The sequence below is a fragment of the Punica granatum genome, chromosome 1 (genome assembly GCF_007655135.1).
Source record: "Punica granatum isolate Tunisia-2019 chromosome 1, ASM765513v2, whole genome shotgun sequence".
NCBI lineage: Eukaryota > Viridiplantae > Streptophyta > Magnoliopsida > Myrtales > Lythraceae > Punica > Punica granatum.
Window position 1 is genome coordinate 6742310 of NC_045127.1, and position 15475 is coordinate 6757784.

Consider the following 15475-nt stretch of genomic DNA (forward strand, 5'->3'; position numbering starts at 1 on the left):
CAAGAATAAACGAGGAGGCGTGACAATGGAAATTTCAAGAATAGAAAACCGAGATCCCGAGAGGCGGCAGATCGTCACTACGCAGAGCGCCATCTCCATGTTCAAATGATCTTCGCCGATCAGCATCTCCTTCCTATACTAGGAATCTTAAATTTATCCATAACTTGTAAGAAGATGGAACGTCCAAATGGGTCATGAAAATAATTTCCAATCTCTTGAAAATATGAATTAAAACGGATTTTTTTCTCAACGAATTAATTAGTCGTAAGCTATAAACAGATTTGACATATCAATTATTAAGGAAAAAAGGGGCTTCAATGGCGTGGATCTAATAAATAATATCAACATAAATCTTTTTGCTTATAACGTCAAATGAGGAATGAGGGATTGCAAAAGTTTGCAAAAAGGTAAAACCAAACATTTTTAGTCCAATGATCGACCCTTTAATCCAATGAGCCATTTTTGGCTATGCAGCCCTCGAAAGAAACATCAACGAAGCATTTTTGCTAAATCGGCGCCATGCAAATCAGAGAAAAATCACTTTTTGGAGTTATCGTGAGATCAATGTTCGTTTTAGGTTCGAAATCAAGCCGAGTTCCCCGCTTTTCCGACTGACACGATATCGTCGGTACTTTTCACCATTCATATGCAAATGATTGGTTGGGCCCGGTTTAATTCTGAGTTTAGATGATCCATTAATGGAATCCTGAAATGCACACTGCATTGGGCTCTTAGTACCTAAAGGTGATGTTCAGAAAACAAGCCGAAAAAGGAATAGGGTTCCCCCTTAAGTCGGAAAATAAACTTTTGGATCAAAGGCCCGTCCGGTAAGGAAAAGAAACATAACCCGGATGCAGCTCCACACGCCGGCACGACTTCTGCTACATAAGATCCTAGTCGATCTTTATGCAATTGTTTCAAACAGTCGGAGAGTCTCAATGTTCGGCATACGAGTACATTTTTCATTTTCCATTATCCCGTACTAAACGTGCAATTCATGGACAAAAAGCCCAGAATCTTTACGCGAAGGAACCTTGGACTTTGTCTGGGGCAAAGATGTTAGGTTTGAGATCAATCGGAGCCCACAAGCCCATAATTTAATTTATAGGGACAAGGGGACTGGACTTGGGCTCCATATTTTGAGGGAGGGGGGAAAAGGCCTTCTCGAGTAGTGAAAGACCACCAATAAAGGTCTCGATTAACGTGATTGATTAATCGGGACGATATTAGATGGTTGTGATACATCATCTTGTGTTGAGTTTGCGTTATCGAGTCGAGAGACTAGTTTCTCGGAAAATGAGATATTTATGCACGTTCGTGTTTTTGAAAAATCCGCTGGTAATTCGTACTCATTTATAACACACTTCGTATTCAAGCTAGTGTCCTAAGCATACTAGTAAAAAATCGATTCCAATTAAGATGTGTGCAGATATATATATATATATATATATTTAGTAATGAAACAATCCGTATTACAAGAACAAAGCCCAAGAATGGGCCCTCACCCACAAAGACCCAACATCAAGGCCCACCCATACAAAACGAAAGCCCACCGACCAATTGAAAACCTTCAGACCCTAAAGCAAAATTAAAATGAGATGGCTACAATTATCTGTAAACTGCAGAGAAACAAAGTTGACAGTGGCAAAATCACAACCCTAGAGGTATTCTAATTTTCTTTTTTTAACTTTTTTTTAGAAATATCACAAAAAATAAAAACTTTTACATGTCTTGTGATATTATCACATGAACTCCGTTACAAATAACCGTTATATACGAGACTTTCTCCTCCTCCACACCCCGAGCTGGCATGCGGCCGCTGCTTCAGGAAATCATTACTAACTTCCCTTCCAAGATGCTTGATGCTTAGAATCCTCCCTTGGACAGCATTACGAATAGAGCTATATATATAAGGAGTATATGCTTCAGCATTATGAACCTTCTCATTTCTGGCTCTCCAAACATGGTAGATATAGGCATGCCAGGCCAACTTCAAAAGGATGACCTGAGTAGATCTACCTTTGAGATGCTTAACAGCCCAAGAAAATTCGAAATCCCAATCACCCACATTCCTATGAAAAATTATTCTTCTGCAACACCTCCCCCCCCCCCCAGATTTCTTCAGTGAACCTGCAGGTGAAGAAAAGATGGCTCCTGCTTTCCTGTTCTGCAACATGTTGTGTCTATTCCAACTTCCGAACGAGCAATTCTATCAAGCGTGGCTAGTCTATTATTGATAACCAACCAACTGATACAGCTATACCTTGGGATATATTGCTGGAACCAGACTAGTCTATACCATTCAACCTTCTTTCCTTCCTTCGTTCCTTCCTCAGAGAATCCCAAGCACTTGCTATTAGAAAATTTTCCCTTCTTGTTAGCTGTCCAAATTACAGCATCTTGCTTTCCTTCTGTCAAGTCAGTGCCTTCTATTCTATAATTTGCTTAATCAGTTGCCTCCTTTTGTCTCTACAATGCTCTCTCAGCCAGCTGGGATTATCAAATGCAGCGGCAACCGATGCATACAATGGGACCCCATATCTCTGTTTTTTCGAAACTTTTATCAAAGGGCGATGGTCATTCATGCTTGATAAGAGGATAAGCCACATCTCTTAGCTCTAGCAACTTCCTCCCTCCAAGCATAAGAGTGCATTCACTGGGTATATTTAGGTTCCAGAAGATCCTGCCCTCGATAAGATATTCGTTGACCTGACCAGGCTATCCAAAGAGATCCAGCCTTAATGAAAAGCAGCCAAACAAGTTTCAGATTACAATCTATGTTCCCAGTACTGAGATCCTTTAAATGCGTGCAGATAATTAGCCATACCCTGTAACAAAATAAATGATTTTTTGTAAGATTTGCAATAAATTAAATGGCGTGCTTTACTGTTGTTGTCTGTTAACAGTATCAGATGTATACTTACGATTAGAAAAGCAAATCTTGATTACGGTATGGCGACCACGACCGTATGCAAACTCATAATAAATCTTTGTTTCCTCACCATTTCTCAATTTTCTTTTTCTTGTTAACGAAGGATAATGCTTAAGAACTAAGTTTAAGGTGCACAAGTCAAAACTCAAGATTTTTTCTTCCCCAACATATTGTCTTTTTTTTTTTCTCTCCTAATTATATATATATTTTTTCTTGGCCCGGAGTGTATAGACTTCACCTTACTAATTCCGGGACTCTGTGAACCATCGATGGCACACGGAGAGGATAATCACACCAAAAGCGTTCCAGTGGCTCCAAGGGGTTTTCGAATCCGGGATCCGATTGATATATAAGCTCCTCCTTAACTATTAAACTAAACTCCTCAAAGTCTCTCCTCAATTATATCATTTATTCACACACACATATATATATAACTAAATATCCTTAATCTATTAATTGAAATTTCATGTTTAGACGTTTGGCAATAGTCATGAGATAATTATAAAGGATTTCGACCCATGTAAAAACGGTTGGCATGAAACACAGTTTGATAAGTGCATGTGCATGGTTTACATTCTGGAATATAATCGAGGGGATAAATTTAATTTTAAAGAGGTCACGAATTTTCGACTTTGAGACTGAAAAGTCGAAAGACTCGTCGTGATAATTTACAATAAAAAGAGTAAGAACGTCTTAAAATGTATTGTCGGGTCCTGATAGATCCCAATTTATTACTTCTTCGTATTTATGTGCGTAAACTCAATCCGTTCTATTATAAACTGTAGACTTTTTTTGCACTAACTGCAAATATCCAAAGACTTGTCATGATAATTTGCGATAAAAGAGTAAGTACGTCTAAAAATATCTTGTTGAGTCTTGATAAATCCCAATTTATTACTTCTTTTTCTTATTATTTACGTGTATAAACTCGACCCGTTCCATTATACTCCGTTTGGTTTCGCAGTTAAAATCATAAATTTAACTTTAACTTTAACTTAACACACTACACAACAAAAATACGCATTTCTCAAATCAAAAATTTATTCAACACACTACACAATCATATGTCATTTTCCACAATCAAAATCAAAATTACTTTGACTCTGAAATCAAACGCACCATAAATATTTTTTCCGGCAATAATTACATGCGTTAGCAAGAGGATGTGAAATGCTCCGAATTCTTTCATGTAGGAGAGTGTTTGATCATCTCGCATTTCATTTGGCTCGAAAGAAGGAATGGCTAGCATTTTTCAAATTTCAAATGATGGATCCGAGAAAATTTATTAATTATTAAGTAAAGAAAAATAAAATAAAATAAAATAAAATAAAGGAAACGTTCCGTGGGCGGCAGATGTTCATTTTGACCGTCTGGCTTTCACAACAATTCCGTACAAACAAAACAAAAGGGACCTTCGTTTTCAGATACAAACCGGAATCGTCGTATTGTTCTGTTCCCCAGATTTCTTCTCGAACTCTCCGAACTCCATAACTGAAAGCTCGCAAGATCCAAATCCCAACCCCAATCGGCCTCCCCTATTAACGATGGAGCAGAGCCAATCGGATCAATCCCACCCCCAGAAACCCACGGATCAATCCCACCCCGAGAAACCCACGCAGGAGCCCGACACCAAGCACGACAAGCTTCACTCCCCCGATTACTCTCCCTACCCAAAGCTCGACCCCGCCGACGTCGCCCCTCCTCCGGAGAACTGGTCCAACCTCACTGCCTCCGCCCCCCGAGCTCCGATCTCCGGCGACGCCGCCACCACCATGCCCGCCGAATCCAACCCCTATGTCACTCCCGCTCCTGCGCCACAGTCGTCAGTGAAGAGTGAGTTTCTTGTTGGAAAATTCGAGTGTGCAATCTGTAAATGCCCCCAATTAGCTGCCTTTTGGAATTTGATTGCCGTGCTTTAATTCCTGTTCATGTCATGTCAATTTAAAATGCCTCTAATCTCTCTATTAGTGTCGGATTGATTTGGTTCAGTAACTGGACAGATTTATTCCGTGTCTATGTTATCACGCTCGCGTGATTACGTGCTTTGGACACTCTGTCAGTTATTCAAGTCATCTGCTCGAAGCTCGTGGATTTTCGAATTATACACTCTAAGAAATGATTGAATCGTGTCTCTTTGCTGGTCGCTTGTAGTTATTACGGGGATGACATTTGGGATTTCCGGTAGTTTTATTTTGCTGAATATTGCCAACAATTTTTATTCATTGGGCACAGAGTTTCAAAATCTTGCTATTGTGGGCAGATACGGTGGACTCCGTGAAGGATGTGCTCGGGAAATGGGGCAAGAAAGCGGCTGAGGCAACTAAGAAGGGTCAGGACCTTGCTGGGAATATGTGGCAGCACCGTATGTCCCTACCCCATTTTACATATCCTGTTAATTTTGTGTCTTGAGAGTTACCAGTTGGTCGGTACCTTATACCATCGCACAATTCTCCTCAAACTTTAAATCCTAGCTATCTACTCTCTCGGTGAGCAAAGTATAACCAGACCAACATGAATCCGTGGTGTTTTTATTTGCTCTGCAAATAGCCTTGCCCCTTACAATATAGTTGAACTTGAAATGAGTGAGATATTGTTCAAGAGTCACTTGGATTGGAGGTCCTACTGAATGGTTACATTTGCTATTAATTATTAGGCAATAAGTCTTTAGACGTTATCATTTCTTGTAAAGCCTGCTCTGATCTTCAGTGTATCGACTCAAATACCATGAACCAATTTTAATTGAGTGTTTTGTAGTTTCTCTGAAAGCTACTCCTACTTTGTGCAGTTTCATTGTCTTAAATTGTATCATTTGTACGAGGCTATTAATTCTTTTTCCTATGAACAGTGAAAACAGGCCCTAGTTTTGCTGATGCTGCTGTTGGTAGAATTGCTCAAGGAACAAAGGTTCTTGCCGAAGGTGGTTACGAGAAGGTTTTCCGGCAAAATTTTGAGACTGTTCCCGAGGAACAGCTCCTGAAGTCGTATGCATGTTACTTGTCCACATCTGCTGGTCCTGTTATGGGCACTTTATATTTGTCCACAGCAAAGCTCGCATTCTGCAGTGACAATCCTCTCTCTTATAAAGTTGGTGAACAGACTGAATATAGTTACTATAAGGTTTGTTCCGCTCCTCGTAATTCTCTTTCTCTCCTTTGTGCTTTGTACCCGCCAAAGCATGAGCACGATTATTGTTGATTTCATGAGCTGGGATGATGTTAGTCTCTTGGATTTCATCTGGGTTTTACATTATTAGCTATTGTTGTTAGTTGATCTGTGCAGTCATTGGACATTGAAATTATATGCCATAGTGATACACATAACCGAACAACAATCTATCTTTTACCAATCATCTGAATATTTTGCTGAATTTCTCATTCTCGGCCATTCCTTTTATACTCTGTAGTTTCCCTTTGCTAAAACTCGTGACCAGGATGATGATTTATAGTTACCATCGTCTTTTCCTTGCATTCGCGTAGGTGGTCATTCCACGACATCATTTGAAGGCTGTGAACCCATCAACAAGCAGAGTCAATCAAGCCGAGAAGTACATCCAAGTGATCTCCATCGATAATCATGAATTCTGGTTCATGGGCTTCGTTCACTACGACAGTGCTGTCAAAAACCTGCAAGAAGCCATCCCGCCCAACGCCTTGTAATGCTCCGGACATGAATTTTGACATCAGAATCATACTGGAATGCCCTGGCCCGTGTATAGATCATGCTTGTTCTATGATAGCTCCAAAATCTGCGAATCTAAAAACCATCATGGTTAGATCTATTTATCTGTCGGACAAGAAGATGTAGACATTGTGTTCAGTTTTGTGAATGAGTGTTTCCCTTTGCATATCCAGTTCATGAACAGGGGATCGCTGTTGTATTATTCGTTTGCATCTCATTTGTAATATACTCCAATTTATTTATTTGAAACGGGTCCAATAATAGACATGTTGAATCCGTATGTTCCTGTTCAGATATGATTTTGTTCATCTGACTGACGAATGGACTCGAAGCTTTTTCGACACCTAGTTGCTTAATGAATAGGTTTCTATATTCCGTGTGTGGTGTGACTCAGATTGTCGTACATCGATGAGATGAAATAGATGCTATAAAATAAGCATATGCAATATGATATAATTGAATGACAATGTCACAGCGCATAAAGGAGTTAACTGTTAAATGAGAAAAATTCATGATCGTGATATAATACCACTTTCTTTAATCATCATGCGGCACACTAATCCATGATTCTTGCCCTAATGTGGGCAATCAATTACCACTGATCTTGGTTTTAAAGGTGGGCAATTATCAAAAAAAGGAAAAGAAATAAGAGAGATGGCCACCCAAATGCAATTTAATACAGTGTGTACATATATTATATAGTTTTTTCTTTCTTCTCCAACTCAGTTTCTGCCTCCCAACATGGTTGGCCCAGGACACATCCCCGATGAGAAAGTCGCGTTTCATTTGTATTCTATGATTGACTCCGTAAATATTATTTGAGTATTCAGGCATATAATGATGATTATAATAATATAAAAATATAGATTCCAAATCACGACACGCGATGCAATTAATAAATGGGTTAGCAGATTTTAACTGCACACAGGAGCCGAGGGCCCATTCAACTCGCTTCGTTGCCAAAGCAAATACTATGACAGAAAGGAGATTAATCTCAGCCAATATATGCTAAGCACAATTTCTCGTGATCCGATCCTAAAGGGGAAAAGAAAACGCGGATACCTCTTCATAGCAAGAACTTGTCAGAGAAGGAATGTCCCTGTGAGCCCCCTACCTTTGCAATTAAATTTTTATCGTTTATGGCAACTGCCTCAATTTATATCCATAAACAAATACGATACCTTTCGCGCCCACTCATAATGAAAAAGCCCTATAAATTACATACCATGATGATACAAATGCCCCCAACCAACCATGTTCATGGCTTCCTCCTTCTTCCCTTCGTGACCAATTCTCTCTCTCTCTCTCTCTCTCTCTCTCTATATATATATATATATATATATCTGTCTGCCTGTCTGTCTGGGTCTCTATCTTAATGGAGCAGCCTCGGACAAGAGGGGAGTGTTGCATGTGTGGGGATTATGGCTTATCCGAGGAGCTCTTCCAATGCAAGGTGTGCCAGTTCAGGTCCCAACACAGGTTCGTCCCAGAATTTCTCCAGCCAAACCTCCGTATATAATAGATACATCTAAGAATCAAATCATACGCATATATTTTGGTTTTCGTACTCGGGTTTTTGCAGAATACGAAAAGGGTTGCTACGTTTTCACACGTAAGAACTCCCCTCCGGCACGTTTTGCTTGACCTGCGGAGTCTGGGAAAATGCAAAGCCCGTGAATTTTTCGGTCACGAAACATCTCCTCCTCTTGACGTTTTCTTGATCATTTACCGTGAATAAGAACGATTTCCATTTTGAGAATGATATCAAGTCTTAGTAATGCGAAGTTTGGTAGGGCGGAACGGAGACTGGATCGAGTATATGCCGATCCATTTCCATTCCACTGTGCTGGACATGGCCTTACTAGGAAAAGCGGTAGTGTCGTTTTCAAAGAAGGCGAGCCATATTCATTGGAAGGATCGGAGTTACGTTTCTGATCGGATTGGACAAAACTCTCTGCAGATATTGTAGCAATCTATACCCGAAGGCCGATTCGTACCGGGTCTGCAACTGGTGTTTGAGCCGAGAGCAGGAGAAGGTGGCGACCCCAATATCCTCGGACTCTTCTTTGCTATCAAGCAAGAAGAGGAGCGGCGAAGGGGATGGAGTCAAGAAGACGAACGATGATGGTAAGTTAGGTGGTCGAAGTGCTAAAAATCTGGATGGGACTCTCAGCGTAAAGTCCAGAGGCTCGACCAGACCGTCCCCCGAGAGGGCTGCCAGGAAGAGGATCATTACGAGGAGGGAGCTGGAAGAGAAGCTGAGGAGGACGAAGGCAGCGGAGGACATGTCGAAACAGCAGCAACTTGGGTATAGGAACAAGGTGAGGAGGTATAAGCTTTTGGATGAGGTTTCAAGCTGTTAAGACAACGAGGACGAGGACGACGACCCTGATGATGAACTCGAACGGGACACACACACACACACACACACACACATATCAGTTCTTGTATATAATCAATCACATACTCTCTCTTTTTCACTTTTTTCTTTTTAAATCCTGGAGGGTATTTTCGATCCCCAAAAGTCATAGGTAGGAAGAATGTGTAGGCTGAAGAAATTGCTTGGAAGTTTTGGACCCGCGTCGGGTCATATCCAGTATTGCCCTCTTCAAGCCGTTCAGATCAGTTGCTTATATATATGCTCAACAGTTGATCGATACTGAATTCGACTGGAATAGGAAAATGCGGTGGGAAACCGAGGTTAGGACGCTCCAACTGAGACAATAATGGTTCGATATAGATCATTTGGAATAACAAACGAAATGTGTGGTTGTAGCTTGTTATTAGAGAAAGAACGTGGGAGGAGGGGTAATTGGACTATGAGCAAAACCGAGGAATCACCTCAATCCTACCCCTCAAACCTACCTACGAGATTTGTGGTATGTGTATTAGTAATATCGAGTTTACGCGAAATGGTATTAGCCGAATCATTATTTTGAAAGAAACTGATTCGAAACTCACTTGACATGGATTCTTATGATGATATGTGGGTATGGGCTGGAGCGCCACTATCGGGCTTATACTTCGCGAACATGCTTGAATTAATTCAATTGGATTTTTCTGGGGATCTATATATACAAATATTGTCATCTATCATTTGAATAATTTTTTTTTATTTAAAGAACTGGACGGGCCCGCCCAAGAATTTCATGATGAAATGTAACTTTAAGGATGATTTTTTTTTTCATTTTTAAATTTCCATCTTAACTAATTCGATTTTTGTAAGCCACCCAGTGGAGGTCTGGTATGGAAGGCGGAAACTGTCTCCTCGGATAACATAAGACCCCACTCTGACTTTGACTACTAAGATTATGAAGCTCATGCAGATGCAAGGTCAAAGATTGTTGCACTCTGATGAAGGAATGATAGTGCAGTGGCATAAGACGTCGATTATGAATCAAGAGATTTCGAGTTTAATTCTCATCAGTGTAGACGTATCTCTTTATTTCGCTTTATTTTCATTAATATACCGACTTATTGGCTTCCTTATGACCCGAAATAGGGATTTTTTTTTTTAATCACACTCTTCTTTTGAAACCCGCACAAACGGCTTTGATCTCTTGCCCCGTACCATCAGCTCCTTTGAAACTCGCCTGTGGCATAGAACTTCCCAACATTCCTCAGAACTTAATCGAAATATCAAAATGAAGGGGGGGGGGGGGGGGGGGGGGGGGGAGAAGATAATTACAAAAGCCCGTACGAAAGATCTACTCAGTGATACCTCGAGTAAGATACCGTCATATAAATTTAAATGGCTCGTTTCTTGGATACCGATGAGCTTCACTTTTTAGTTTTTACATGGAAATGGTAAAGAAATTCATCGAGAATGTAAATAGTTTGAAATGTTTATTGCATTTATTACTCATTTTAGCATGTCCTCGAGGCACTACTCAGCGTAGTCCGATTGCGTTTAAGAGTTCGATGGTTATTTCAATGTTCTAACATATGAACATTTGTAAACAGACGAAACAATGATTTTCACTCATGCTCAGAAATTGTCGTAGAACCTGCAAAACAAAACATGAATTTTTTATTTAATGGTCGTACAAAATTTTCGGGAGAAGATGGGAATCTGGAAAAATAAAAACGAAAGCTTCTGAGGAAAAGCTTGAAAAGAGCTTCGAAGCAGAGAAATGTCAGGTCAGGCTTCGACTGGCGATAACTGATAATTAATGAATGAGGAAGGAAGAAAACTTTCTTTCTACCGAGCAGAGCAGTGGAGTGAGCGAGTAATTAATGAGAGATAATTACATAAAAACGAATTAAAAATAAAAAGGGGTTAATGACCCAAAAAGTATTAACATTGATACCTTTTTTAATTTTAACACAAATTTTATTTTTTGGCTAAAAATGACACGAATATATATATATATTTTGTAAAGTTAGACATTTTTGTCTTTTTTCATCCATTTTGAAGATGTGACGGAAAACAGTATTTACGTGGCAAACAGTATTACCCCATGTTAGTAAAAATAATAAAAAAATTTAAGGAAAAATAAAAGAAGAAAGAAATGCTTTAATCGAAGAAAACATGAGGGCCTTGGCTAGTCACCGCAACCCCGATTAAGGTCGGTGACCTCAGAGGGCGTCAGCAACCCCAATCGGGAAGTGATAGTCGGGATCGAGGCCTTACCGGTCAAAATCGAGAGAATCCCCAGTGGTAGAGGTCGGGATCAAGGCATCACTCGTCGGAATCAGGATAACTCGTAATTTGAGGATTCCCCCGATTCCGGTTTATAGGTCTTCATCTCGTCCACCACTCCCCTAATTAGACTGGTTGGTGTTATTTGGGATCACCGGCAACTCCAATTGGGAGGCGGTGACACACCCTTTCTTCAATGAATGCCTCTCTCTCTCTCTCTATTTATTTTTTTGTTGAAGTGGCATGACACTGTTTACTCCATAGACACTGTTTTCGGCCAAGTCAGTAAAATAGATGGAAAATGACACAGACGCCTAACGTGGCAAGAAAATCAAAGTTTATGACTTTTTTTTATCAAAAATAAAGTTCGTGCTAAAATTGAAAAAATGACCAAAATTTTTATACTTTTTGGATCATTAACCAAAAATAAAAATGGTAAATTTCGACGACACTCATTATAATTTGTAAAATAGCTAGCGACACCTCCTGCTTTCAAAATTATCCACACACTACCCTTCCTTTCGCTAATTTCTATTGTTTTTCTTAAATCGGGCTAAATTTGGTACGAGTAAATAAATAATGTAACATGTCAGTTTGTACAGTTTCGTGACATGGGATTCACATGACAAAGTCAATGTTCTCTTGGTACTATGTCAGCGAAAGGACAAGTAGTATGTGGTTAATTTTTGAAAAGAGGTGTGTCGCTGGTCATTTTACAGATTATAGGGGGTGTTAAGAGTGTAAATGAGACGAGACTATTCGAGAATGGTTCGAGTTTGGCTCGATGAAAGCTCAAATTTGGCTCGCTCTTATTAAACTCAAGCTCGGCTTGAGCTCGCCAGTTAAACAAGCCGAGCCGAGTTTAGTGGTATTCGGCTCGTTAAGCTTGCGAGCCTAAATGAGTTTTTATATTATTATTATTACTATTATTATATGTTTTGTGATTTGAATTTGAGTACTATCAAGTTGTAATCGGTATTTTCGGATTATATATTTTGTATGGTATTGTTATTTTATAATTTATTTATAATCTTTTTTCTTTGAGTTTAAACGAGCTCGAACTCAAGCCTAAGCTTGAGCAGAGCCTCAGCCCGAACTTGAGCCTAAGCTCGACTTTTCTACTAGATTTGGCTCATTGGCCAAGCTTTACTTGAGTAGAGTCCAAACCTTTGATTTGTCTGACGAGTCGAGCTCAAGCTTGGACTTTCGAGCTTGATCAAACTCAAGCCCAAGTTTGAGCCTAGAAAAATTTTGACGAGCCCAAGCTTGAACCTTGTACATTTGGGCTCGGCTTGACTCATTCACACCTTTAAGGGTGTCGTCGAAATTTAACCAAATAAAAATTTTAATTTTCTCTTCTCTTTCAGAGTGCACCTTAATATTGAAAATCCTATGGAGCTCTAATTAATTCAGTTCGAGTCGAGTCAACCCACTAACGAATCAGAACTCTCTCAAGTGAATTTTCTTTATTTGACAAAACTCAAATCCGAAACATTACTTAAGGAAAACTTCTTGAACTAATTGTTGAGTAATTTTTTGTTCTCTTTCATTTTGTTCAAAAACCCCAGAAAAATCCAAATTTCCATAACCGTTACTTCACATTACACGCGGACTGCCCTCTCCTTTAATTTCCATTAGCCACCCCCATATTAACTGCATTCCCCCTTCTCCACTATTCGAGCACCATTTCTTCCTCTGAAGCAATACTTTTAGCTTTTTCTTGTGTTTGTGTGCGTGTGTTTTTTTTTTGGGGGGGTGGGGCTCTTTTCTGGTGGGGCCTCTTGATTTGCCGGCGAGGGGGGTATAATGTTGCCCGCGGCTGTGAGAGGCAAGGATGGCAGCTTCCGGTACCCAGCGGCGCTTGCCCCCCACGATGCCGTGGTGAGGGACCCAGCTGTCTTCCTGGACACTCTCCGGCGGTTCCATTTCTTGATGGGCACTAAGTTCATGTAAGCTTCCCCTTTCTTCTTCTTCTAACCCAAAAGTAACAAAGAAAACAAAAAAGAAAAAAAAAATCCTCTTTTTGATTTTTATTTTTGCAATTTCATGCGATTTATGTGTGGATTCTGTGAATAATGCTTGAGGTTCCCCCTGTTCTGCCAAAAAAAAAAACGTTTTTTATTTCATCGAGTGCACTTTTGGCAGTACTTGTCACTATTTGCCAATTTCCATTTGAGGGAGAACATGTTTGATGTTTCCTACTGTTGAACTTGATCTGAGGTGAAACTTTCCTCGTAATTATCGAGTAGGGAGTTCTCGCTCCGATGTCTAGGCTACGTGTCTTGAGAATTAGTCGGGTTGTCGGCTATCTTGAGAAGAAAAAGAAGCAAGTCAGCACCTTATGCCACTATACCTTTTCCTTGTTCTGCTGTTTTCCCCCCCTTTTTTGACTGAACATGTCCGCGTGTATTTCATGTTGCTCAACTCTGCTTTCTGGTCAAACTTGTCTAAAAGGATTCCCGTGATTGGCCGGAAAGAACTTGATCTGCACGTCCTCTACGTGGAAGTTACCAGCAGGGGCGGTTATGAAAAGGTTTAACCCCCGTCTCTGTCACACTTTTACTCATTGCAATGTTTGGCCACGGAAAAGTGCAAATGGATTGGGACGGAAGGAGCATGCAAAATGCAAGCATTCGATTTGTTCATCAATGCTTGAACCTCGAACTTTTCTTGTTTAGGTTGTTGCGGATAAGAAGTGGAGGGAAGTAGGCAACGTGTTCAGGTTCGGTCCGACGACGACGAGCGCTTCTTTTGTGTTGAAGAAGCACTACATGAGCCTCCTGTTTCACTACGAACAGGTTTACTTCTTTAAGCAGCAGGGACCACCACGGACTCCTCCATCAGGTACTAATGTTATTGTTGCGAATACGATGATTTTCTTCTTGTTTGATTTTGAGGGCATGGTTTTCAGAGTTCCCTCTTGTTTCCACAGTTTCTGAGCTTTCACATGAGCCGAAAATGCTGTTTAAGGACAGCCCCTCTGATACTAAAACAGATTGCCCCAATTGTGTAGGACCAGGTATGGCCTGATCTATACTTTCGTTCTTTATTGAACTCTTATGTTAAAAAAACATGGGGGTTGATCATTTTCGGAGGAAAAAGAGAATCAATGTGGTTTTTCTGGTTCTGATTATGTTCCGAGGCAGGAGCAATGTTTAGTTGGGAAAAAAAAAAGTGACTTATCCATGTGCTACACGGGTCTTAACCTTGTCCATCCTCGTACCACATAAAGATGGAGGATTATATTCTTTTTATACTATTCTCGTAGGAAAAGCAGGCTTTTCGGCCGTTGGGGTAATCGATGGGAAATTTGAATGTGGTTATCTGGTTTCGGTGAAACTTGGCTCGGAGATCCTAAAGGGTGTGCTTTTCCATCCTGTGGATCGGTCATGCCCAACTCCCTCTGTTGTTCCCCAATCTAATGCTTTGGTGCCTTATTCTCGTAAAACTCGGCATGGGCGAATGAAGAGGTGGAGCAGAAGAAGGGGAGACCCTAACTACCCCAAGCCCAATAGGAGCGGCTACAACTTCTTCTTCGCGGAAAAGCATTACAAGCTCAAGTCTCTGTATCCCAACAGGGAGAGGGAGTTCACTAAAATGATTGGTGAATCATGGAACAAACTCAGCCCCGAAGAGCGGATGGTAATTCTAATTGCTCGTATCTATTCCCTTTTGAGCTCAAACATATGGGAAAATCATATATTGTTGGGAACTAACTTGTTCATGCTCAAAGCCTCAAATCATGATTATTGAGTTTCTATTGCCTTTGAGAATGGACGATCGAGCTGATGCTCTTAGAGCAACCCCTGTTATTTCTTAGGCAGACTAGATCCGGCTGTTACTGTTTTATTCAATGGGGCCTACCTAACAACGTATCCTAGTCGAGGCTACTTTTTGATGCGGAGTCTAATTTGCTTTTACAGGTTTATCAAAAAATCGGGTTGAAAGATAAGGAGAGGTACAAGAGAGAACTGCAAGAGTACAAGGAAAAGTTGATGCTGGGGAAAAGCTCGGAAGCTGGGATGAAGCCCAACTGTTAAATGCAGAAGACGAAGAGATTCCTAGGATAGATTGACCAGTAGAAACATTGAACAACATCAAATGACTTATTCCTTCGATGCTTTAACTATTAACCCTTCTTGGTCTATAAGTATTGTAGTTTGGTACAAGAGAAGCTGTAATGTCTCCATCCTCATAAGTTCAATATTAAACTTGTCCTAATA

The 15475-nt window shown here is 40.3% G+C and overlaps 3 protein-coding genes across 4 annotated transcripts; all 3 read left to right on the top strand.

Annotated features, from left to right (window-relative positions):
- Positions 1-4320: 4320 nt before the first annotated feature.
- LOC116192928 (GEM-like protein 1) lies at positions 4321-6902 on the top strand. The gene is made up of 4 exons (XM_031521634.1): positions 4321-4765; positions 5193-5294; positions 5778-6049; positions 6409-6902. Exons 1-4 carry the CDS (start codon positions 4477-4479, stop codon positions 6586-6588), a joined length of 843 nt encoding a protein of 280 aa, XP_031377494.1. The 5' UTR covers positions 4321-4476; the 3' UTR covers positions 6589-6902.
- An 892-nt stretch (positions 6903-7794) lies between these two features.
- LOC116196315 lies at positions 7795-9230 on the top strand. The gene is made up of 2 exons (XM_031525982.1): positions 7795-8089; positions 8571-9230. The coding sequence occupies exons 1-2, from the start codon at positions 7986-7988 to the stop codon at positions 8971-8973; spliced, it is 507 nt and encodes a 168-aa protein (XP_031381842.1). The 5' UTR covers positions 7795-7985; the 3' UTR covers positions 8974-9230.
- Positions 9231-12918: 3688 nt separating this feature from the next.
- LOC116195959 (high mobility group B protein 9) lies at positions 12919-15473 on the top strand. 2 transcript variants are annotated; one of them, XM_031525424.1, is made up of 6 exons: positions 12919-13201; positions 13707-13785; positions 13931-14096; positions 14185-14271; positions 14530-14894; positions 15176-15473. In XM_031525424.1, the coding sequence occupies exons 1-6, from the start codon at positions 13059-13061 to the stop codon at positions 15290-15292; spliced, it is 957 nt and encodes a 318-aa protein (XP_031381284.1). In that variant the 5' UTR covers positions 12919-13058; the 3' UTR covers positions 15293-15473. The 2 variants fall into 2 exon arrangements, with proteins under 2 accessions (XP_031381284.1, XP_031381275.1); XM_031525415.1 differs by having other exon boundaries at positions 12921-13201; positions 14521-14894.
- Positions 15474-15475: the final 2 nt, after the last annotated feature.